A 24,216-nucleotide genomic window follows, 5' to 3' on the forward strand; every position below is an offset into this window, starting at 1 on the left:
GTTCCATTCTTTGGATGTGCACAGGCAACTCAGATTTTATATGGATCATACTAAAGACATTCAGGAAAACTGGACAGCTCTTGGTCAGCTTTAAAACAGGGGCACAGGGGAAACCAATTTCCAAACAGACTATCTCCAAATGGATAGCTCTCTGCATCAAATTTTGCTACTCCTTCCATGGAAAACCTGCCCCTAAGACCAATCAGAACCCATTCCACTAGGGCAACCTGTACTTCCACAGCATTCCTTAGAGAGTTCCCACCAAGGACATCCTGGAAGCTGCCACATGGACTTTTGTCCACACCTTCACCAAGCATTACCATCTGAATCTATTCGCAGAGGCTTGGGCTGGATTTGCCTCTGCAATTCTGCAGGGCATGCTCTCCCAATCTTAAGTTTCTATCTAACTTCCACCCTTCTACTCAGCTTTGGGAATCTTCCCAGTGGTGATGACTGCAGCAGTGAGAAATGAGGAACATAGTACAGTTGTGTGCACTTACCATAAATGCAGATGTTCGAATATTCTCACTGCTGCAGTCATGCTTCCCTCCCTCCTTCCCCCTGATATCTGCTGTCCTTAGAGACACACTTTTTTGTATAGGGGTCTCTCACCCCAGGACTACTAATTATTAAATTTGGACTTTTTTGGTTGGTTAAGGCAAGAAAAACTGAGGTAATGGCATTGCCTGCTCTCCTTTATAGCTCTGACGACCTGACATCACCCAGTAAGCAACGCACAAAACCTTGACTCTGGTATTCGGACCGATTGAGGGCTACCACAGCATGGATAACCCAGTGGTGATGACTGCAGCAGTGAGAATATTCGAACATCTACTGTTATCTTAAGTGTACCCAACTGTACTTTTTTAACATTTACTGTTGGTGATATGGGAGGTGTTGAACATTTTTTAGATATGGAGTTAACACTAAACACTGACATTTTTTGCACTAAGGTATATATAGAAAATTTTGTTAATAATTAGTTATTTTATAACAGTCAACATCCATCTTTTATGAAGTGGAACATGATTAGAGGGCATTTCATTAGACTTAGCTGCCTCATTTGTTCAGACACTGTTTTTGAAGTAGAAACATTTTTTTAAGGAAATTATTTGTCAGTCAAGGTTATAATGTTCTTTAGCTAGAAACATTAATCTTAGAAGATCTACCTGGACTCCACCTTATTTGAAAACCGTTTCTATGATCCATTCCATTCAGACTTTTATTTCAGTCATAGCAGTGAAAAGGCTATCACAACAATATTCGATTCCAGCATGGTGAGAAACCAGAGTTATTATTTGACTTTGGCTCTTCTAGAGCTCTCATCAGCTTTTGATACTGTGGTCTGGGGGATCCTCTTGGACCACTGACATATGCTTTTTGTGACAGGTGTTATCCTGGAATAGTTTACCTCTTACCTTTCCAGATATTCCTGCAGACCTGTGTCTGGGATCCTTTTCTCTGTTTCCAACACCAGTACATGTGGTGTTATGCTAAGTTCTATTTTGGGTCCATTACAATTCACTGTATATATGCTTTCTCTTGGAGATATTGTTAAAATCTGGGGTTCATCTGACTACTCTTATGCTGAGGACATGCAGCTGTAATTCTTTCCTCAGCAATCTATGCCTGATATGAATAAGCCAGTTGATAGTTGGAATCTGTTTATGACAGGTTTGTTGTCACCTGCCTGAAGCTGAATACATTGAAGATGGCTGCCATGGCTGTACATGTCATCTTGTGGAATTTGTCTACTCAATTGTTGTCTCCCAATATTACTTACTGTGGGAATAAGACTGAATTCATGCCAAGAGTACAAAAATAGGAGTTTATCTCTGATAACAGATTGATACTGAAGGACCAGATCTTCTGTGTTGTAAAGTTTTCCTGTTTCCATCTTAGAAAAACTGCAGTGTTTGCATACCTGGGACTTCCTGACTGTAAACAAGACCAACTGCAGCTTTTTAAAAACACCACAGCCGGGTTGCTATCAAGAGTGTTTAGCTAGGAAGGTAACCACACTGGTTCTGTTTGAATTACACTCTCTGCTACTTTAGCAGGGAGCTGTTCATAAAGTTCTGATACTTATTTAGCCTCATCTCTGGTACCACTATCTGCAAAAACTTCTGGTGTGGGTGGCTTGTCCTTTGTAATCCTCCACAGGGGCTTCTAGTCATTCTAGAGATGTGGCATGAGAAATCAGATGTTTATGCCTTTGCTTTTTATTGTCCATACCCTTGAATCCTGGCTGAAGGGGGGGTGCCTGCTTTAAGTGGCTTCAAGACCGCATGGAAAACCCAGCTTTACGAGCTTTACATCTGAGATTCCTGCTTTACCTGCTTCATTGACGTATCCTGTTGACTTGCTGCTTTACCTACCATTGGTCAGCTTAACTTCATATTGTACCTTCTTTTACTGCTGCTTTACCTACCATTGGTCAGCTTAACTTCATATTGTACCTTCTTTTACTGCTGCTTTACCTACCATTGGTCAGCTTAACTTCATATAGTACCTTCTTTTACTGCTGTTTTACCTACCATTGGTCAGCTTAACTTCATATTGTACCTTCTTTTACTGCTGTTTTACCTACTGGTAGACTGTAGTGAATTATACTTGTTTTATATTATGTTTTCTTAATTGCCAGTATATATTGCATCTGTGTTTCGTTTATAAACACAGTAATGAAAATGAAGGGAATTCACCTCCTAGTAAATAATTTAAGTTGATCAGTACAGAAGACCCTAAGGTCCACTTTTAAAATTGGGCAATACTTTTAGGAAGAGTACAGAGTAGTCCTTAACACTTGCATAATGCATGTGGATTCTCTTTCTTTTAGGCATAGCCCTTGTAATATTCACTTTTTTATCACTTATTTTATTTTCAGGCCAAGCCAAACACAATGAATTCTTTCCTGTTTTGGTGAGACAACTATAAACAATTTCTCCATAATTCTATATACGTGCAGCATTTTGTTTTATTTTTGCTGTATAATTTTTACTGTGTTTCTCCACAGTCCATTTGGTTCATTTGATTTTTAGCAAACCCTTCATCTTTTGTTAGATCAGATGCATATTTTACTTTATGCAGTTCATACCAACAATGGCAGAATCATCAAGGTGACATTTCTGGCATTATCCTGAAAATTGTTAGTAAACAATAGTAGGGTGTTCTAACTCACCAGTAATAAATGCACACATGCAGTCACAGAATTGTTTGTGAATTTGTCAGAAGATCAAAGTTCCACAGCATTGAATGTAATATGGGTGAGACCATATGATCAAATTGCCAGAATGTTGAAACTTTTATGTATGGAGATCGCGGTACAGTGGGGATCAGATGAATATACCCTTTCCCCTCTGTAGAGTTGGTATATATAATACACAAGGGGTGTGGGTGGTGCAGGGGCACTTGTCCCCCTGTAAAAACGTAGATTTTTGTTGTTTAATGTTGATTGACGTTCTGACATTTTGATCGTATGGTCTCAAACATATGATGTTCAACTTTATGTATTTTGATGTTATCACATAAATCCATGTATATGAGCCCATATTAAATGTAGTCAACAGCTGTTTTTTTTTTTGTTTTTTTTTTTCTACACAATTTGCTCAACAGAACAGCTTTTCTACAGTTATGTAAGAATGCAGTATTACCAGGGTTGGGGAATATGCCTCTTCCCCGGTATTGTGCGATCTTGGATTTGGAATATATGAAAATGTTTTAAAAGTGCATGCTTTGAGGTTGTTTCAAGAGCATGCATAGTGCCATGTTGATCTTTTTTGTTTGTTTGTTTATAATTTTCTGTCATTGTTGGTGACTGACATTTGAGTGTTTATTTCGTACTTACACATGCTCATATATTTGTATATTATATACATATGTATGAAGCAAGACATTGCAGCAAAGCAAATATAAAATACAGTTATATGTCGTAATAGAGAAAAAGAAACACAGTGGTTTGTGCTCATTTTTGTTTAAAGAGATGTGCAAAAACTGCATTTTATATTCCTTTTTCAGCACTGGAGTTTTTCTTTTTGTGCCACAGAAGTGAAATGAAAATGTTATCTCTCTTTTCAGTCTTTTACCCAAGACCTGCTGCACACTGTGCTGGTGTCACTGCTGCTGAACCAACAAGAATCTCTGGACACATGGTGTGCTGGAGGTTTTGGGTTTGAGTTCCAAATGAAAGGTAATGTTTTCCTTTCACTTCAGTGATTCAGACAGTCACTAGAGAGAGGGAGTTCTTTGTACATATGTGTATATTTGTAATTTGACCTTAATATCTGTGTTGGGGGGTTCCCAGCTGAAGGAAAGAAGCTCTTAAGGGAAAAGTCAACACCTAAATGTGTAGAAGTTGTGGTTGGTCCAACGGCAGCAGTGATGCCAGCATAGTATGCTGGAAGTCATGTGTTCGAGTCACAAATTAGATCTAATATTTTCTTTTCAGTTCTGTGAGTCTAGCAGTGCTTAAAGAAGGAGCTTTCTCTGTATTTATGTGTATGTGTTTGCAGTTTGCTTTTTCTGTGTGACTTTTACTTCCGTGCACATTTGTATTATGTTCAACCTTGCATGACTCATATATACATGCACGCACACACACACACACACATACACATAGATACGATATAATTTATAAATAAACACCAGAAGCTATATTTGCAGATGTTTTCCTTTGTACTGCAGTTACTAAGTCTTCTAGTAGGATAGTCACTATTTTTTTCTGTTGCCGCTGACTTTGTCACTCACTTAATAAACATCTGATGTATAAATGTCAAGATTCTTGGATCGTTCAATTTGTTCTAGAACCCCACAAATTACTAAAGAAATGTCTCTGTATTTGGTAGCCATAAGTGTCAGTTTGAATTTCCATTACAGAGCACATTTTGCTGAATTTGTGTATTTATTTGTATTCCCCAGGCACTCCAGGAGCAGGCCATACCGACAAAATTGGGCGGCTTAAGGAACTCTGTAATCAGTACAGTATGTGGCTACATGTTGAAGGGTAAAATATTTTTTAAGTAATATATTGTCATTTTTTGTTCATCTGGAAATATTATTGTCAAGTTTATGCTGTGTTCTTGATTTTGAGTCTTAACTTTGGGAAGTATAATTTCTACATAGACTAATTAAAGTTGAAAATATAATTTCCAGTGTTGTCTATTTTCATCCAGTTCAACATATGGGAAGTCTGATCTGACTGGATTCAAACTCAGTGCTGAATATGAAGCTTCTAGGGATTCAGGGCTTTGATTCCTCCCTACCAATATTTCCCTGAACTCCATCCAGTACCTCAGGTCTCGTTTGTTGCCTGAAGACTTCAGACGTGTTCTCAAGGGTTCTCGTATCCTTTGGTTCCTGAAAAGTTTTTGCATATTTCAGATGCTTCAAAAATCATTCTTAACTTACTCATCCTCTTCAGAGAGACCTAAAACTTAGCGTTTTTCATAAATATAGATTTAAGATGGTGGTTAGTACTTAATAATGTCATTAACCGTTAACATTTTCCTTATAGATAGGCTTAAAATAGTGTTTTTAGTGCTTACTAGTGTTCATAGTAAATTAGGATTTTATGAAGACTGTTTGCCTTAGTATTTTATACTGTTTGCTATGTTTTTTTCATCATTACAGTTTAATTGTTATCAACATGACTAAATCTCAAGCTTTCAGGAAATGCTCTGAAAGCAGGCAGAAACTGCCCACTTCGGCTCCTCACACATTGTGTTTATTGCCTGGGTGCTGCATGTTTCGACTCAGAATGTTCTTCATGTGCTTCTTTCAGCTAGAGCCTTATAAACTTGCTGTGACAAATTGGTGGTGAGGGTTCTCCTCCCACCACAGACAGGGACTACTACTTCAGGCTTCTGGGCCTTCCTCTTCTGCTTCCCCTGCTGAGAAGCAAGACAGAGCTAGGTCTTCTGATAAGGCCCCAGACAAAGAGAAAGAGAAAGAAAAAAGTAAACATAAAGAGAAGGAAAAGGACAAATCTCTTTATGTATCTAAATGCTCTTTGGATCTGTTAATTTCAGTCGAACCCTTACCTAAATTGGCTAGGAGATCAGAACCAACAGAATCCCTGTTCACTTCTTTCATCTGTTGCCGCCCATCCTTTGACATCAGTTTTGGATCCGACCCATCCAGAAGTGCCTCCGTCTGGAAAGCCTTCACCATCTCATATTACCATGAAATTAAACATTTGGTTCCTCCGACTTTGACAATAGCCAGAGATGCCAGGATTCCCAATAATGTTGTTGATATAATAACAGCATCCCTGAAACCTGCTACAAAAAAAGACTGACAGCAGTAAATGGAAAAAGTTTTTTTTTTGGGCAATAGCTACAGGCTTGTGTTTGGATCCTTTCTGTGCTCCCATATCATCAGTCTTGGAATTTTTAGCTGAACTCTTTCAGCAGAGCTCTAGCTATTCTACCATTAAAATTCAAAAAGCAGTAATTTCCAGTTTTTATATTAGACAAAATGATTCATCTGTAGCCTCCTCCATAATCTCAAAAGTCTTTCTTAGAGGAGGATTTCTGTTAGATCTTAACATTAGAGAGCCAGTACATCCATGGGATATTACTGTTATGCTACAGACCCTAACTCGACCTCTTTTTGAACCTGCAGCTATAATAGCTCCTCAAAGATTTGAGTTGGAAACATTTTTTTTAGTCAATATCATGTCTGTTATGTGGATTTTGGAGTTACATGCACTCTCATGTAAGCCTCCTTACATGATTTTCCATAAGGATTAGGTTTCTGGTTGACCTTGATACAGCCTTCATTCTAAAGGTGGCATCCATAACTAACTTAAACCAATCCATATGTTTACCAGTGTTTTTTTCTAAGTTTTCAAACAAGGAAGAATACATTATACACATGTTTGATGTGCTTCACTAGTTCAAGTTCTATCTTCATAGCACAAAAAAACTCAGAAAATCTTAACTTTTTATTGTTTACTATAAAGCTAGCCTTGGCAGAACTGTCACAAAAGTTACACTGTCCAGATGGCTGTCAAATTGTATTTTTTGTTTGTCTATGATGGGTTTAGAGTTACACTCTAAACCAAAGGCCCTGTCAACCAGAGTAGTGGCCACCTCAGCAGGTTTTTCTAAGAAGCTACCAGTTGATGACATATGTGCAGCAGTGACCTAGACAATGTGACTCATTATAAGATGGATGTAGAATCCAGGTCTTGTTCCTCTTTTGGTTCCACCATACTCAGGAATGGCCTTCCTTAATACCGCCCAGTTTGATAGCTTAGGAAACTGTCCCATATTTTGAATTGAATGAAAATACACCACATTGGATACAAAAGTTATATACGTAGCATAACAGCAGTTCCAAGTTGTCTTGATTTTCAGGATAAATTTGAGATGATTGAGTGGCTACCTCTCTACACCCTGTCTGTGACCAATATTGTCTCTGGTCTATCTCAAGTTTTTGCATTTAGGGTCTCCACTGTTTTGCCGCTAGTAGATATTAATGCTTTTCTGTAGGGCAAACTTGATTTGAGGTATTGGCTTGATGTTCAGGGAATTATAGATAGGGGAGGAGTCAGAGCCCTGGAACCACAGAGACTTCAAATTCAGTTCCACAGTCTGATCCAATTGGATCAGACATCCCATATGTTGAACCAGTCAAAAAACAGACAACACAGATAGATCTATTGTTATGGCAAGTACATAATTTTTGTATATATAGCCTAAGCCTCCCTCTGGAAGAAGCCATGTGACGTGTACTGAATGTACAAAAATTACAAAAACTAAGGTAGTCAACATCAAGAAAGTGGCAGTCATTTAATTTTTGTCATGATTGCAGTACCTGTCTGAAAATTTTCATGTAAAATGTACTTCTTTTAAATGCTTTTTCTGCTTCTCACAGTGAATTCTGAGAGATTTTTGATTTTTATCCTGATGTTTAGGGTCCCTATTAATTAGTCGAACGTTTTAAAGTTTGAATGTCATATGGTCGACACCATATGATCGAACTTTAAAAAGTTTGAAGGTGAAAAGCAATGGCTCCATACGGCACAGAATGGGAAAATTTCCCTTTTCTGCACTGAAGTACAATTTTTCATTGGTATATTTAAGTAGGGGGTGTGGGGGATGCAGGGGGCTTGCTCAGAGCTTTGAGGCAAGTTTTTTTTTATATTTTTGATGTTTCAAACTTCGCTCATATGTTGTTTAACATATGAGGTTCAAAGTTTTGAAACTTCGAATATATAATATAGACCCGATGTTTATCTGAACAATTTGCTTAGGTAATACTATTTATGACTCTGTCATTGTTATCATCTCCCTTAGTAGTTTGCTGAAGGTATATATAGACCCGCTATATTTTTTGGAGTCTGTATGTCAAATTATGATGTGTTTTTATCTTTTTGTCTATAAAATGTGCAGCATTACTTGATCTGTGGTATGATCTGATAGTTGCCAGGCCTAGAGAATGTTGAGCTGAATTGTCTGAGGTACAATTCTGGTGTTGTGGGGATTGTGGATTGGCATAATGGTTAAGGTGTGTACCTCACAGACACAAGGCACATGGTTTGATTCTTACCTTCAAGGAAAATTGTCTGGGCTTAAAATGGCTCACAAGGACAGGTAGTCTAGTACTTACCTATAAAGCTATTATTCACCAAATCCAAGTACATGGAAACCTAACTTTATTTGAGTGTGTTGCATAGTGCAACCTTTTTGATAACTAGCCATGTCGACTACTATAATTGATTGCAGATGTCCTTCAAGGATGCATCTGCAGTCATAACATATGGGTTGTCCTGCCTCAGGCAGCCCTTCGGTCGGCCGGATTCCAAAGTCTGGGTCTGGCCTCGGCTGATGTCGCACTTTCCCCGACGTCAGAGCGTCTGGGGTATAAAAACATCAGCCGATGCCATTTTCCTCAGTCTTTCTTGGGTGCCCGAAGCAGAAGCTGTTCGCAAGTGCCGGTCGGTCAGATCCATTGAATTCAGCTACCGAAGACTTCGAAAAAAGCTAAGTACCCCGTTGGGGACTCTTTCTTGCCTCAGCCGATGTCAGACAAAGTAAATAATTGTTTAACTTGTGGGAAACAAATACCTCATAAGGATTTCCACTCCTATTGCCTTCCTTGCTTAGGCCCAGACCACGACGTATCGTCCTGTTTAGCCTGTGCTTCCTTCAACCAATGAACTCTTCGACGTCGGTCGGAGTTTGCAGAGGAATTTTTTGGAGCCACTTTTGCTTATAAAATGCCGTCGGAAACTCCGACTACGCATATGGTGAAAAAACGCAAGGAAAAGGACTGACACTCGCGGCCCACAGTTTTGGCTGAAACCACGGTTAGGCCTACCGCGAGTGTCTCTGTTTCGGCCGAAACCGAGTCCTCGGAAATTCGTTCTTCCGAAACCATTCTTCCGACCACCGTGGCCCGGGAGGCCTCGGCTGAATCGGCTACAGAACTTCCTACCGAAACCATTGTTCAGGAAATGTCCGACACCATACCTTTGGACATTTCTACTCCTGCATGTGGGGCAGCTAGGCCCCCTGCTTCCATGTCCATTAAGGCCTTCTCTAGGGCTAAGGCTGCCAAACTATCTAAAGCTTTGCCTCCCAAAACTACCTCTCAGAGGCCTTCCTCAAGTTCACAGATCCTCAGCCTTGCTGAGGACCTTATTTCCTTAATTAGGGGCTCACAACCTCACCCAGACAGGGCCTCTCACCCTCCTCCGGACAAAAGGCCCAGGACTGACCCATCTGATCCACACTCTTCAGATGATTCCACGGATGGGTCTGAATTGTCAGACCACCAGGAAGGGGCTTACTCACCTTATGAGGATTCAGATGCTGAGGAATCTATCCCTTCGGCCTCCCCTCCTGAAGAGTTTTCATTTGGTGAGACTCTGTACTCCATGAGAGAGCATTTTCAATGGCAAGGTCAGGATTTCTCTGATTCTAGAAAAAGATTAAGGACCTTTTTGCATTTGCCTCAACATAGGCCCTTAGCTATACCTCCTGTTCTGAATGTTATTGATGATGTGTACAATGATGTCAGTACGGCCCCTGATACACTCCCTACGGCCCCTGCCAAGCCTGACAGATACTACAGGGTCCCGGATTCTCATTTCCATCTGTATAAAGCCCACTCTGCAGACCCAGAAACTATTTCTCAGGGCCCTAAAGGGGTTGTGGCCACTACTGCCACAAATCCTCTACCCTCTGAAAGAGAGTCTAGAGCTTTAGAGAGATGGGGAAAGAAGGTGTATACTTCAGCAACTCTTTCTGTCAGGGCATTAAACTGTCAATTTCATATGATACAGTACCAAGAGTATTTGTTAGATGAACTGAATAAGAAACTTTCTTCTCCTGAACCCCTAGACCGTAAATCCCTTCAGGATTTGGTGCACAATTCACAACAGGTTAGTAATCATTTTTTTTAAAATGTGGCTATGATGCACTGGAGGCTTCATTTAGATCAGCTATGACTGGGGCAGTTATTCGAAGGCATGCCTGGCTGAAGGAACAATCTTTGCCAGACCATGTTAAAGCTAAACTCCTGGATGCTCCAATGGAGAAACAAAATTTATTTGGCTCCTCTGCTCAGGAGATTTTAAAAAAGGTTGAAGAAAAGGCAAAATCTGTGCAAACAGTTAAAGATTTCCTGCAAGTACAACCACCGAGATTCAGCAGAAACTGGCCTACTAAGAATTGGTCCTTTCCAGACTCGGACAGAGCCCAGAGAGGCAGGAACAGGCGCCCCAGAGGCAGAGGTCAATCGAAGGGCTCCTATAGAGGCCGGCAGTGGCAGCCTGCCAACCAGAGAAGTAGTGCAACAGCAACAACAACTACCACTACACCAGGACAGGCTCAATGACTTAACTCTGATTCCGCCTACCAGGGATCAACTGGAAGCACCCTTGGGCGGAAAGCTGGCTTTATTCTCAAAAAACTGGCATTATATCACAAAGGATACATGGACACTGCAAATAATAGACAAAGGATACAGGTTTCACTTCCACACTTTGCCAAAAAGAGGCGGAATGCCAAACCTTCCACCAAATCAGAGGGCAGAGGCTTTAAAACAAATCAGCAATTTACTTCAGATGAAAGCTATAGAAAAGGTACCATGTTCAGAACAAGGCCAAGGATTTTACTCCAGACTATTCCTTGTACCAAGAAAGGAAAATCAATGGAGGCCTATTCTCGACCTGTCCGCACTGAACACTTATCTCATTGTGCCAAAATTCAAAATGCTGACCCTACAGCAACTTCTTCCCATGTTGGGCAAGGAGTCTTGGCTGGTGACTCTAGATCTCAAGGAGGCATACCTGCACGTCCCTATTCGACCAAGTTGCAGAAGACACCTCAGATTTCTTGCAGGATCAGAGCATTATCAATTCTCAGCATTGCCCTTTGGCTTATCTACTGCGCCCAGAGTATTCACGAAATGCCTGGCATCAGTAATTGCACATTGCAGACTACAGGGAATTCAAATGTATCCATACCTGGACGACTGCCTAATACAAGCGGACAACAAGAAAAATTTGATAAAGGACTTGGCCTATGCCATACACCTGCTACAGACCTTGGGATACACAGTCAACATCCAAAAGTCAAGACTAGTACCATCCCAAAGGATAACCTTTTTGGGTGCAGATCTGGACACAACCACCCAAATGGCCTTTCTCACAGAAGAAAAACAAAAACAACTTCCAGATTACTTCATGATTCTGACAAGACAAACTCAGCTTACTGCAAGGAAAATCCTGCAGGCCCTGGGTTACATGGCATCCTGCATAATTCTAATACCGCATGCCAGGCTGCATATGAGGAAATTACAATGGTAAATCAGGAGTGTATGGTCTCAACACAGTCACAGTTTAGAAACCATAATACCAATCATTCCATGCCTTCAGAAGGAATTCCTGTGGTGGGCTCAGGCCTGCCAGTCCTACACAGGGTTGCCTTTCAACAAACCAAAACCAAGGCAGACCATCACCACGGACGCCTCAGACCGAGGATGGGGAGCACACATGGAGGGCAAATGTATCCAAGGCCTATGGCCTCAAGGACAGCTAAGCATGCACATAAACCAAAAGGAAATGCTGGCAGTGAGGCATGCAATCGAGGCGTTCAAACCCTTCCTCCAACAAGGACACCTGCTAATAAGGACAGACAACACCACAGTCATGTGGTACATAAACAAGCAGGGAGGGACACATTCTTACCCTCTATGCCGGATAGCTATGAATCTGTGGGAACTATGCCTGAATCTCAATATCCAGCTACACTCCCAATTCGTGCCAGGGAAAGAAAATGCACTGGCGGACAGCTTAAGCAGAACTACCATGGATGCACACGAATGGATGCTGCACACAGACATCTTCCAACTCATAGCAAAGACATGGGGAATGCCGGAGATAGATTTGTTCGCCTTCCCACTCAACCATCAACTGAAGACATTCTGCTCAAGGACATACCACCCACAAGCTTGGAGGGTGGACTCTCTCTCTTTCAGCTGGAAAGCCCTAACAGTATATGCCTTCCCACCTCTCCCATTGATGTGCAAGGTTCTACTGAAGATCAGGGAGGAACAGCCAAAAGTGATACTAATAGCTCCGGACTGGCCAAGACAACACTGGTATCCATTATTGAGAAGCATGTCTCAGGCAAAATCATGGCCTCTCCCCTTATGGCCTCTTCTTCTGACGCAGAACAATTTCAAGACCCTACATCCCAACTTGAAAACATTGCAGCTAACTGCCTGGAAAATTCCTTAAATCCCAATCAAACTGTTTTATCTCAGAGGGTGAAGGACATTATTCTGGAGGCTCGCAGGCCTTCCACAAGGAAGACATACTCAGCTAAATGGAAGAGATTTCTCATTTGGAGCACATCAAAAGGCTCAGATGTCACAGTGACAAACATAACACATATCCTAAAATACTTAGCAGAATTGTTCCACAATGGCCTGTCCTATTCCTCCATTAAGATTCATGCTTCAGCAATTTCAGCAGAATACAATGTGGATCCACCTATCTTCTCACACCCTCTCTTCAAACAATTTCTGAGAGGGGTCAAAAATGTTAAACCTCCAAGAAGACCCCCTCTTCCTGCCTGGGATCTCAACTTTGTGCTGGAGAAACTGACACTACCCCCTTTTGAACCAGCAGCATCAGTGGATCTACAGTTTCTATCTTGGAAAACTGCATTCCTTCTGGCAATCACTTCAGCAAGAAGAGTATCTGAGTTACAAGCATTAATGGCAGTGCAGCCTTTTCTTATTTTCCACCAGGACAGGGTGTCCCTAAGAACCAATCCTACTTTTATGCCAAAGGTGGTATCTAGGGTATCCTTGAACCAAGCTATTCACTTACCTACGTTCTTCCCTAATCCACAGAATAGAGGGGAAAAACTTTTGCACACCCTGGATATACACAGACAACTACGCTACTACTTGGACAGAACAAAAACTAGCAGAAAAACTGACCAACTTTTTGTAGCATATGCAACTGGGGTGCAAGGAAGAGCAATTTCCAAACAGACAATTTCAAAATGGATAGGAAATTGCATTCAATTTTGCTACTCCTTTCATGGAAAGACAGTTCCTGAAAATATCAGGCCTCATTCCACAAGGGCCACGGCCACCACTACAGCCTTCCTACGAGGGGTGACAACCAAGGACATTTTAGAAGCTGCTACTTGGAGCTCCGTGCATACATTTGCCAAGCATTACAATCTACCTTTATACTCTAGATCCAGAGCAGGGTTTGCAACTGCAGTCCTGCAGGGGATCTTAACTACACCATCCTTTTCTTAGTACCTCCTCCCCCAGATTGGCTATGGTATTCTACCCATATGTTATGACTGCAGATGCATCCTTGAAGGACATAGTACAGTTTTGTACCTACCATAAATGTAGATGCCCGATAGGTACGCATCTGCAGTCAGGATTACCCTCCCTCCTTCCCCTCTGTGGTATTCCTAGGGTACTTACCCCTCTTTTAGCTAGCTGGGGGAATCTATTATGGTGTATTTGTTTGTTTATACATGTATATAATTTGTAAATGTTTGGAAATTTTCAGCATCTATCCAAATTTAGCCTTCCTAGAGGGCACCTGGCATTTGGGGCAAGAAAAACTGAGGAAAATGACGTTGGCTGATGTTTTTATACCACAGACGCTCTGACGTCGGGGAAAGTGCGACATCAGCCGAGGCCAGACCCAGACTTTGGAATCCGGCCGACCGAAGGGCTGCCTGAGGCAGGACAACCCATATGTTATGACTACAGATGCATACCTATCGGACATCTACATTTATGGTAGGTACAAAACTGTACTTTCAGCTGCCTAACACAGCATTTATGTTGTGCAGCATCAGGGAAGTGGGACTTGAGCTGTTTTCAAGTAGTAGCATTAGTAGATGTCTTGTAAGCATTTAGTTTTACTGATTATTTTGGGGCTGGTCATGATAGGATTATTCATTTAATGTGAAGCAAGCAGCACACCTGCTTAAAACCAGCAGTTGGTGATATACATTGCAATTTTAATACAAGAAAAATATGCTAGTGATATTATTTCTGTATGCTTGTGCATCAAAAAAATTTCTGAGCATTAATAGGTAATGGTATCTCTCTGTTTTTCTCTCTAGAGTAAACCTGGCAACTTTGGTACTGGGCTACGTCAACTCATCAGTTTTGGTAAATTTTTTTTTAGGTAGTTGTATAATTTAAAAGTTGCATATTTAGTTGCTGCGGGATACTCATCATTTTGTCTTATAAGAAAAGTAAAAATTAGGTTTACCATTTTGGCTAACTTCAAATTCTGTGATTTCATATGTGGTACAGTAGAGAGCATCTAACCTTTCTAATTTGTAGCCTTGCTCTTAGACTTTACTGTTTCTGCAGCTTATCTAGATGTATGCCAGAAAGGACAACAAGAATTAACATATCTACTATAAAAACAAAACTCGTCATGTCCTAGTGATAGCATATAACATTTTTACACGCAACCAGAAACAAAACACTGCAGTATTATGTGCACAGATCTTTAGATCATCATTCTTGAAATATGTTACAAGATCTACAGACATAAGAACATATATGAGGCAAGCATCTTGCATTTTATTCCAGAAACAGACAGATTCGCTTTTTCTAGGAAGGTGCCACAGTATCAGCAGGAAAGAAGATGGCAACAGCACATATCTTGCTGTAAGTCACAATAGCGGTATTGCAATACCAAATGACACTGATAAAACTGATCTTTTACCCCATCATGTTTCCTCCTCAAACCTCATTTGGAATATTGTGGCAGGAGGTACAGTTAACATGTACCCTTGTTGTCTGGGTTTGGCCATATGTTTCATCTGATGTCTGGGTTTTTATATATTGTCAAGAAGTTGAAATTTGGATTCAGTGACACTTCCTCTTTTGTGTACAGTATCAGATGTTTTAGACAGTTAATATTAAGCTTTGGGTCGTTATCACAATGTTCAGAAAGAAAAACTTGCATAAGGACAGACCAGTTGAACAAAGTCATCAAACCAGAAAAAATATTACCGTTACTTCTAATAACTCTTCTGCCATTGATGGAAGAAGAGAGTAACACTTGAATGATGACCTTGGACATATAAAAAAGGGTTTTTACACTTTCCAGTTTATCCTACATAAATATTCCTGTTAATTGAGAGTTAACCCTTATCATTTTAGGGGTGTTTCTTCAGTCTATAGTCTCTGATCAGCTGGTCTTATATTCACAGAATACTTTTTTTTTAGTTGCCTTTCTCAGAATCATGAACACTTGTTTTCTTATCTGAATTACTTTCTTTTGATTGCTGATTTCAGTAATATGCTTTTAGGTTCATAGGTAGGTACTAGGCTATTGGCCCAAGGGCGTATGTAAACCTAGCCAACAAGGTTCCCTGGCTTACGCCACCCAAGAAAGTTATTTTCCTGTGCCACTGTCGAGCAGAGACATAGAAGTGATGCCTGGGGTGTATTTCCTATTTCCCATCCACTCATCAAGATTTTTCTTGAAGAGTGCTAATGAAGAACTTTGCTTGACATAGATGGGTAGCCTGTTCCAGAGTATGGGAAGTCTCTGGGACAGAAATCTATTCCTCCAGCATGTCCTGTTTATTGTGGTGACAAGGTTTAGGTCCCTAGAGCATGTAGCTCGGAGGGATTGGGATTTCTTTAGGTGTAGCATGTCCAACAGCTCTGGCCTGGGTTTTGACATAGCTTTATATGATAGGCAGAGATCACCTTGGAGTAGGCGATATTTAGATTATTTGAACGTAATATTGTCCCTCTTTTCCCTTGTTTGCTAAGGATAACAAAGAAAAAGCTGGCCAGCTTCTCCTGTCTTTCTCAGTAGGCAAAAATGGAATTCCCTTCCCTCCACACTAAGAACCATACCAAACTCAGAAAACTTCAAAACCCAACTATTCAAACACCTTTCCACTAAATGGAAATGTACTTGCCTTCACCCAACCTAATCCAAGGGGGTTCTCGCTCTGGTTCCCAAGCTCTACAACTCTCATAGTTAGCTTCCTATGAGCCTATCTAAGCTCTCAACAATTTCTATAGCTTATCTCTAAGCTCTCACCTCCTACAGCTACCCTCACACAGCCCAACCTTGTAAATATTGTAAATAGCATTCTACTGTTGATGTGTGTATGTAAAGCGTATTTACATTTTCTTAAAAGGTTTGTATGTAAACTGTTTCCTCACCTAACCCATATCTGTTTTCCTCAAATGAAACTGCGTGATCCCTACCTTCAAGCTTAATGAATTTGTTAACTATGCATGATATTGAATGCATTCATGAGTAACTATTCCACATAAGATCTTTAATATTAACTATCATTTGTATCTAAATTGTATAATGTATCTTGGAGCTTTTCTCCCCGGGCCTCCACTGAAAATGGGTCATTTCAGCCCAGTGGACTTCCCTGGTAATCAAATTGCAAATAAATAAATAAAAAGCCAAGTCTTAAAAGGCTACCAAACAAGTCTGCTCATTTTACATACAACAAACAATCAGACAAGATTCTGTCTTCAGATATATAGGTTTAACCCTTGTATGACTATGGTGTCATATGTAAATGACATAAAAGTGAAAATTAACTCAACCTTTTTTGTTTGTAGTAAAATATCCCACATTTTCAACCCTGAAGATAGAGCAGCTCTACTCAAAAATATATTTGCTGCTCCATCTAGGATATGGTCTACCCCTTCTCAGCAGTGCTTCAGAGAAGCAAACCATTGCCAGTAGGATCAGCTGATTTCATTCTCCTCCCTTCTCCTTTTATCCCACAGTGAAGAGTGGGCAGACTATATTCCAAGATAGCAGTAAGCTGTTGTCACCATTTACAAAGCACTCTTTAGTGATTCTGATCCCCATTTACAAAGCACTCTATAGAGATTCTGATCACCATTTACAAAGCACTCTTTAGTGATTCTGATCACCATTTACAAAGCACTCTATAGAGATTCTGATCACCATTTACAAAACACTCTTTAGTGATTCTGATCACCATTTACAAAGCACTCTTTAGTGATTCTGATCACCATTTACAAAGCACTCTTTAGTGATTCTTATCACCATTTACAAAGCACTCTATAGAGATTCTGATCCCCATTTACAAAGCACTCTAGTGATTCTGATCACCATTTACAAAGCACTCTTTAGTGATTCTGATCACCATTTACAAAGCACTCTATAGTGATTCTGATCACCATTTACAAAGCGTTGTACAGTGATTCTGATCACCATTTATAAACCACTCTTTAGAGATTCTGATCACCATTTACAAAACACTCTTTAGTGATTCTGATCACCATTTACAAGACACTCTTTAGTGATTCTGATCACCATTTATAAAGCACTCTTTAGTGAATCTGATCCCCATTTACAAAGCACTGTATAGAGATTCTGATCACCATTTACAAAGTGCTCTGTAGTAATTCTGATTACCATATACAAAGCACTCTTTAGTGATTCTGATCACCATTTACAAAGCACTCTTTAGTGATTCTGATCACCATTTACAAAACACTCTATAGTGATTCTGATCACCATTTGCAAAGTGCTCTACAGTATTTCTGATTACCATATACAAAGTACTCTCTAGTGATTCTGATCATCATATACAAGGCACTCTTTAGTGATTCTGATTACCATATACAAAGCAGTCTATAGTGATTGTGATTACCATATACAAAGCACTCTTTAGTGATTCTGATCCCCATTTACAAAACACTCTTTAGTGATTCTGATCGCCATTTACAAAGCACTCTATAGTGATTCTGATTACCATTTACAAAGCACTCTTTAGTGAATCTGATCCCCATTTACAAAGCACTCTATTGAGATTCTGATCACCATTTACAAAGCACTCTGTAGAGATTCTGATCACCATTTACAAAGTGCTCTATAGTAATTCTGATTACCATATACAAAGCACTCTTTAGTGATTCTGATCACCATTTACAAAGCACTCTTTAGTGATTCTGATCACCATTTGCAAAGTGCTCTATAGTAATTCTGATTACCATATAACAACGTACTCTTTAGTGATTCTGATCATCATATGCAAGGCACTCTTTAGTGATTCTGATTACCATATACAAAGCAGTCTATAGTGATTCTGATCACCATTTACAAAGCACTCTTTAGAGATTCTGATTGCCATTTGCAAAACAATCTATAGTGATTCTGATCACTATTTACAAAGTGCTCTATAGTAATTCTGATTACCATATACAAAGTACTCTTTAATGATTCTGACCACCATATACAAGGCACTCTTTAGTGATTCTGATCACCATATACAAAGCCGTCTATAGTGATTCTTATCACCATTTACAAAACACTCTATAGTGATTCTGATCACCATTTACACAGGGCTATGTAGTGATTCTGATCACCATTTACAGAGCGCTGTATAGGGATTCTGATCACCATTTACAAAGTGCTGTATAGTAATTCTGATTACCATATACAAAGCACTCTTTAGTAATTCTGATCACCATATACAAGGCACTCTTTAGTGATTCTGATCAGCATATACAAAGCAGTCTATAGTGATTCTGATCACCATTTACAAAGCTCTGTATTGTGATTCTGATCACCATTTACAAAGCTCTGTATTATGATTCTGATCATCATTTATAAAGGGCTGTACAGTGATTCTGATCACCATTTACGAAGTGGTTCTGATTGTGTATCATTATGTATATACTGATTGCCAGTAAAAGAACCCACGTTATCAACTGCATTTTTATACTCAAGATGCCACAATTATTCTTCTTTCCTTGTATAACTTTTCAACCACTGAACATTCCTTTTCTTTCCTTGGTCATAAAATGTGTGACTCTCGTCATTGTAACATCAGAAGTTGCTAGACTGACAAAGATTTTAAAATAAAATTAACTAATCTTATACAAAATGTTCGTGTTTTACATGCTCTACCATAACTTAAGTATTCACAGCGCTGGTCTCCCACTAAAACACTTTTTTTTTTTTTTTTTTTTTTTTAGAGAAGAAACATCTTTATTAAAATATCATGTATGACATAGGCCATGTTACATTTATATAAATGAAAATAAACCATTGCGACACAATCTCAGTTGCAGACATTATACATTGCAGCTACAATTGTGTTTGTACGGTTTGCAAACATTATACATCACTTTTTACATATCCGGCCATTGTTATTCAACCAGTACATAGCTCATTCAAATCCTGCCTTTTTTAAAACCTCGTTCCTCCATTGCATGTATTGATTCCACATTTCCACATTTTTTCCAATACCCTAATCTAAAGATCTTGGTACCAATTGTTTTTTCTCTGTTACTGACTTTGCTACTTCTAGTAAAGTTGGTTTAGACTTTGATTTCCATTTTCCAGTAATCTGTTTTTTGGCAGCCACCTTAATTAGACTCAGCAATGCCTTACTTTGTCTAGGCAATTCCAGTTCTGTATCGTAGCTCAAAAAAATGTCTCTAGTTTTTTCAGTTTGTTCACTCAGTATCTCCTACAGAGCAGTCTGCAGAGAATCTTTGAAGTCTGCCAACTCATTACACTCCCAGAAAATATGCTCCCAGTTACCACTTATTTCCCCATCACACCTCCAACATTTGCTTTCTACCTGAGGAAAAATTCTTTGAAGTGTGCTTGGGGTATAAAAATACTTATGTAAACACATCCGGGCAAAGATCCTAAATCTTCTAGATTTTGTTGCATATTCGGGAGACATAGATATACCCCTGAATGTTTCTTTGTGAATTGCTTGTCTAATGTCTCTTCCCAATCATTTCTAACCTCCTCTGATTGATTCTGATAGTTATCATGCAATATTTTATATACTGTACTAATTATTCCTTTCTTAATGGCAATATCTGATGTTGTTAATCTTCTTCCTATTCATCACTGATGGGCTCAGAACCGAGTCGGCCTTATACCAAGCTTGCGTGCAACAAAAACTCTCGAGCTAAGCTGCTACCCACAATGCCCTTTGCTCATTTACCTCAGATCTCGTTTGCCACGCAGCCATATAGCAGCGTTTCACCGAGCTCTCCAGCTAAGTGCTTTTTTCAGATATATTTACAAGTTTTGTAAAAGTTTTTCTCTTTTGATAATCTGTTTTTGATTTCTATATTGCTTCAGCTCTACTCACAGGTATTTCTCTTTTACCATTGTTGGTATTTTCTTGGTATTTCTGACTTCCTACCCTTGCGGTATCTTGTTACCATTGTTGGTATTTCCTTTCTCTCTTCTTCATTTCCTCTCTTTCCTTACTCTTTCCCTTTTGTGTGAGAGTGTATTCTGGGATGTCTGAAAAAGGAACTATAGGGTTTAAACACTGGTCTTCTTGCAGTAGAAAACTACTGAAAAGTGACCTCCATGAAGAGTGTGTGTGTACTGTTTGGGGGTTCCGCATTTGGCGACCAAACCCCCAGTGTGATACTTGTGCAAGTTTCAGTCAGCAGAAGCTGAATTAACGTTGTAACAAACTGATTTTAAAGGGCCTACTTGCTTCGCGTTTTTTGGAGGCTATTTCTGCGACGGAGGTCTCATCCCCTCCTTCCTTGGACAAGAAACGTCTTCGCTCGGACCCCTCTTCACCGGCCAGTGACAGAGGTAAAAGTCACAAGCACAAGGCCCATAAGTCTTCATCTGAACACCGTTCTGCTTCCTCGGTGCCGACTACTACATCGGCTCTGAGCTCGGCTCCAGCAAAGTTTACCGAGGTCACCTCATTGGCGCCTACTCCAGCACCGACTACTTAGGCACCATCTATTGCCTCAGTACCAACCAGCTTATCGGTTTCACTTTCAGCACCATCACCCATTTATGCTCCGATATCAGTTCCGACAACTACCTCGGAGCCGTTTTTGTCATCCACCCCTATTGTAACTTCGGCTCCGACACAGCACGGACCCGATACTCATCTACTGTGGACCCATTTGCCGGACAAGCTTGCAGCCCCTTTTTGGAATGGCCTGATTCCCCCTCAGGGGCATCGGTGAGATCCACCAGGAGCCTTTCCGAATTGGATATGGTGCGCCTTTTTGACCAGCTGCTGACCACCAGGGAAATTTCAAATCTGCCTAGACCTTATCCCACTCCAGGCTTTGGGTCTATTTCTGCAGCAACCCCTACTTACTCTCCTCCTTGGTTCCCTGGGTTCCAAGGCTCATTTATCCAACTTTTACTAGAGGACTCCCTTCCTTGGCACTGATTACAACTCTGAGGCCCTGAGACCCCTTTGGGTGTTGATTCCCTCAGAACCCACCCTTCCTCAGTCTCATGCTTGGGGGATGGAACCTTCGGTTCCGGTCTCGGTTCCAACAGTTTTGTCGGTCCCGGCTTCAGATCTGAGCGTGACTACCGCACCAAGTCTGCTTGAGGCTCCATCCCCGGGGGCGAACCGTCTGGAGTGGGATGTGACCCCGGTTCCGATTTTGTCTTCTTTGGTTCCGGGCTCCCACTCCTCTTCGGGTGAGCCTGCTTTCCGGATGATGAAGAGGGCACTTGCTGCTAGCACTCCTCCTCCATTGGTCATCCCCCTGTTCCTTCTGAGCTGCAGCTGTCAAAGGCCAACCCCCCCCCCCCCAGACTCTGAGAGCACAAGGCCCAGGAAACCCCTGTCCAGTGCATTTCCCTTTCTAAGCCTCGGAAATGGGTGTGTAAGAGGAAACATATGGACTCCCCAGAGGAGTCCCTCACAGAAGATATAGACTACGATGATGGGGAAGGGTCCCCACGGTCACCCCCTGACAATGTCTCCTTCAGAGACGTATTGGAAATTTTGAAACAGAGGGTGACTAGAAGTCCTCCAGCCCTGCCTCGGAGAAATCCGTATTCCTGCAGTCCTTTCACTCTCGGCCGTCTACTTCTTGGGTGACCACCCCCCCACCAATGAGTTGGTTAAACTCATCGAGCAATGGGCTTGGAAGACCCTGACTCCATTGAGGCCATCCCCAGTAGATCAGACAAAGTACTCTCCCCTCCAGAGGATCAACCCCATTGGTCCAGAGGTTTGCCATGAAAAAGGACCTTGCAGAAGATAGTTCTGCTCTTCACCCACCCAACAGAGAGTCCCGGGCAGTGGACAGATTAGGAAAGCGAGTCTTTGCATCAGCGACCTTCGCAGTTAGGTCTCTGAACTTTCTGGCACATTTTATGAGGCTCCAGAGAGATCTTATGTCCGAACTCTCCGGAACTCTCGCCGGCCAAGTATCGGATGGAGCACGAGATAAAGTTGCTTCCCAACCCTAGAATCAATATCTAAATCATCCATGAGGTTGCTGTCACACATAACCGAAGGAGCAACTAGAGCTGTGGGTGCAGGCGTAGTCATGAGATTCCATGCCTGGATGCACATTTGCGACCTCGCGGACTCCTTCAAGTCTTCCTTTCTAAATGCCCCTATTGAGCCATCTGCTCTTTTCGGTGCTAAGGTCAAGGATACATTAGCCAGGTGCTTGCAAGACGGGAAGACCTTGTCTGTCATTGGCCTATGCTTTTCCAAACCTCAGCGTTCCTTCTCCAGGAATCAGAGAGAGGAAAGATGTGGCACAAGAAGTCTTAAGGTCCTTTCTGAGACGTACAAGGTGAGGACTCCTCCAGAGGCAGAGGGAGTTCCAATAATGGAAGACGTCCCTTTCGGGGCAGAGGGGTTCCCCGAAACCAGGGCTCCAGAGATTCCTTCTCAGGTAGACCATATCAGCGCTCCTGAGGCGCTGCCCGATTGCTTTCCTCTGGAAGCAGTTGGGGCGCATTTTTCTCTGCACCAAGCTGCCTGGCTCTCCAAAATGAACGATCAGTGGGTGCAGAAAATCATTACCAGAGGCTAACATATTCCCCTTCCCGATGTTCCTCCCAGTCAAAGGGAAGAAGCAGCTTCCGAAATACGAAAGCTATGTCAAAAATGAGCCATCCAGCAGGTCTCCCCAGATCAGTGTGGATCAGGGTTCTACTCAAGATTCTTTTTGTTGCTAAAGAAAACAGGGGACTGGAGGCCCATCATGGATCTCAGCCAACTAAACAAATCGGTAGTTCAGACCAAGTTCCGCTTGGTCACGATTCAATCCATCCTCCCCTTTCTGTGGAAGGGTGTGTGGATGTGTTCATTAGATCTCCAGGATGCGTATTACCATATCAAGATGGACAAGCGCTCCAGGAGCCTCCTTCACTTCCGGTTGGGAGCCAATCACTACCAATTCAGAGCCCTGCCTTTCGGTCTCTCGACAGCCCCCAGAGTGTTCACGAAATGTCTTGCAGTGTAACAGCTCATCTGAGACTTCAGGGATTCCAGGTGTTTCCATACCTAGATGATTGGCTCCTGTCCGTCCCCACCAAGCGTCTTCTGGTCAGGGCCCTCTGCTACACACTGGCTGTAGCGGAGTCATTAGACATCACCATACATTGGGAGAAATCAAACCTTCATCCATCACAACAACAACTGAAATTCATTGGGGCAATATTCAACACCCAGTCAAGCCTGATCTCCCTTCCTCTCCACAGGCTTCAGAGATTAAGGGCACAAGTTCAGGTGATACTCTGTCGAAGCAAGGTGTCTGTAAGGGAAATCCTCCAAGCCTTGGGATCTATGGCTGGAATCATACCCATAGTTCCCATAGCCAGACTTCACATGAGATTACTACAATGGCTCCTTCAGGCCCAGTGGATACCCAATCTTCACCCCCTGAGCTCACAGATTCTCATCACCAGTATTTGCA

At 41.3% G+C, this 24,216-nt stretch overlaps 1 protein-coding gene across 2 annotated transcripts in view; it reads left to right on the top strand.

Moving 5' to 3' along the window:
• PDXDC1 (pyridoxal dependent decarboxylase domain containing 1) overlaps nt 1–24,216 on the top strand; it is a 674,140-nt gene that overhangs the window by 260,742 nt on the left and 389,182 nt on the right. For both annotated transcript variants that reach the window (XM_044089172.1, XM_044089173.1), the window contains exons 9-10: nt 4,915–4,999; nt 14,619–14,667. In XM_044089172.1, the coding sequence (XP_043945107.1) occupies nt 4,915–4,999; nt 14,619–14,667 (134 nt within the window). The remainder of the gene's footprint in view (nt 1–4,914; nt 5,000–14,618; nt 14,668–24,216) is intronic.

The sequence above is a fragment of the Protopterus annectens genome, chromosome 12.part0 (assembly GCF_019279795.1).
Source record: "Protopterus annectens isolate FY-2018-M chromosome 12.part0, PAN1.0, whole genome shotgun sequence".
Lineage (NCBI taxonomy): Eukaryota > Metazoa > Chordata > Ceratodontiformes > Protopteridae > Protopterus > Protopterus annectens.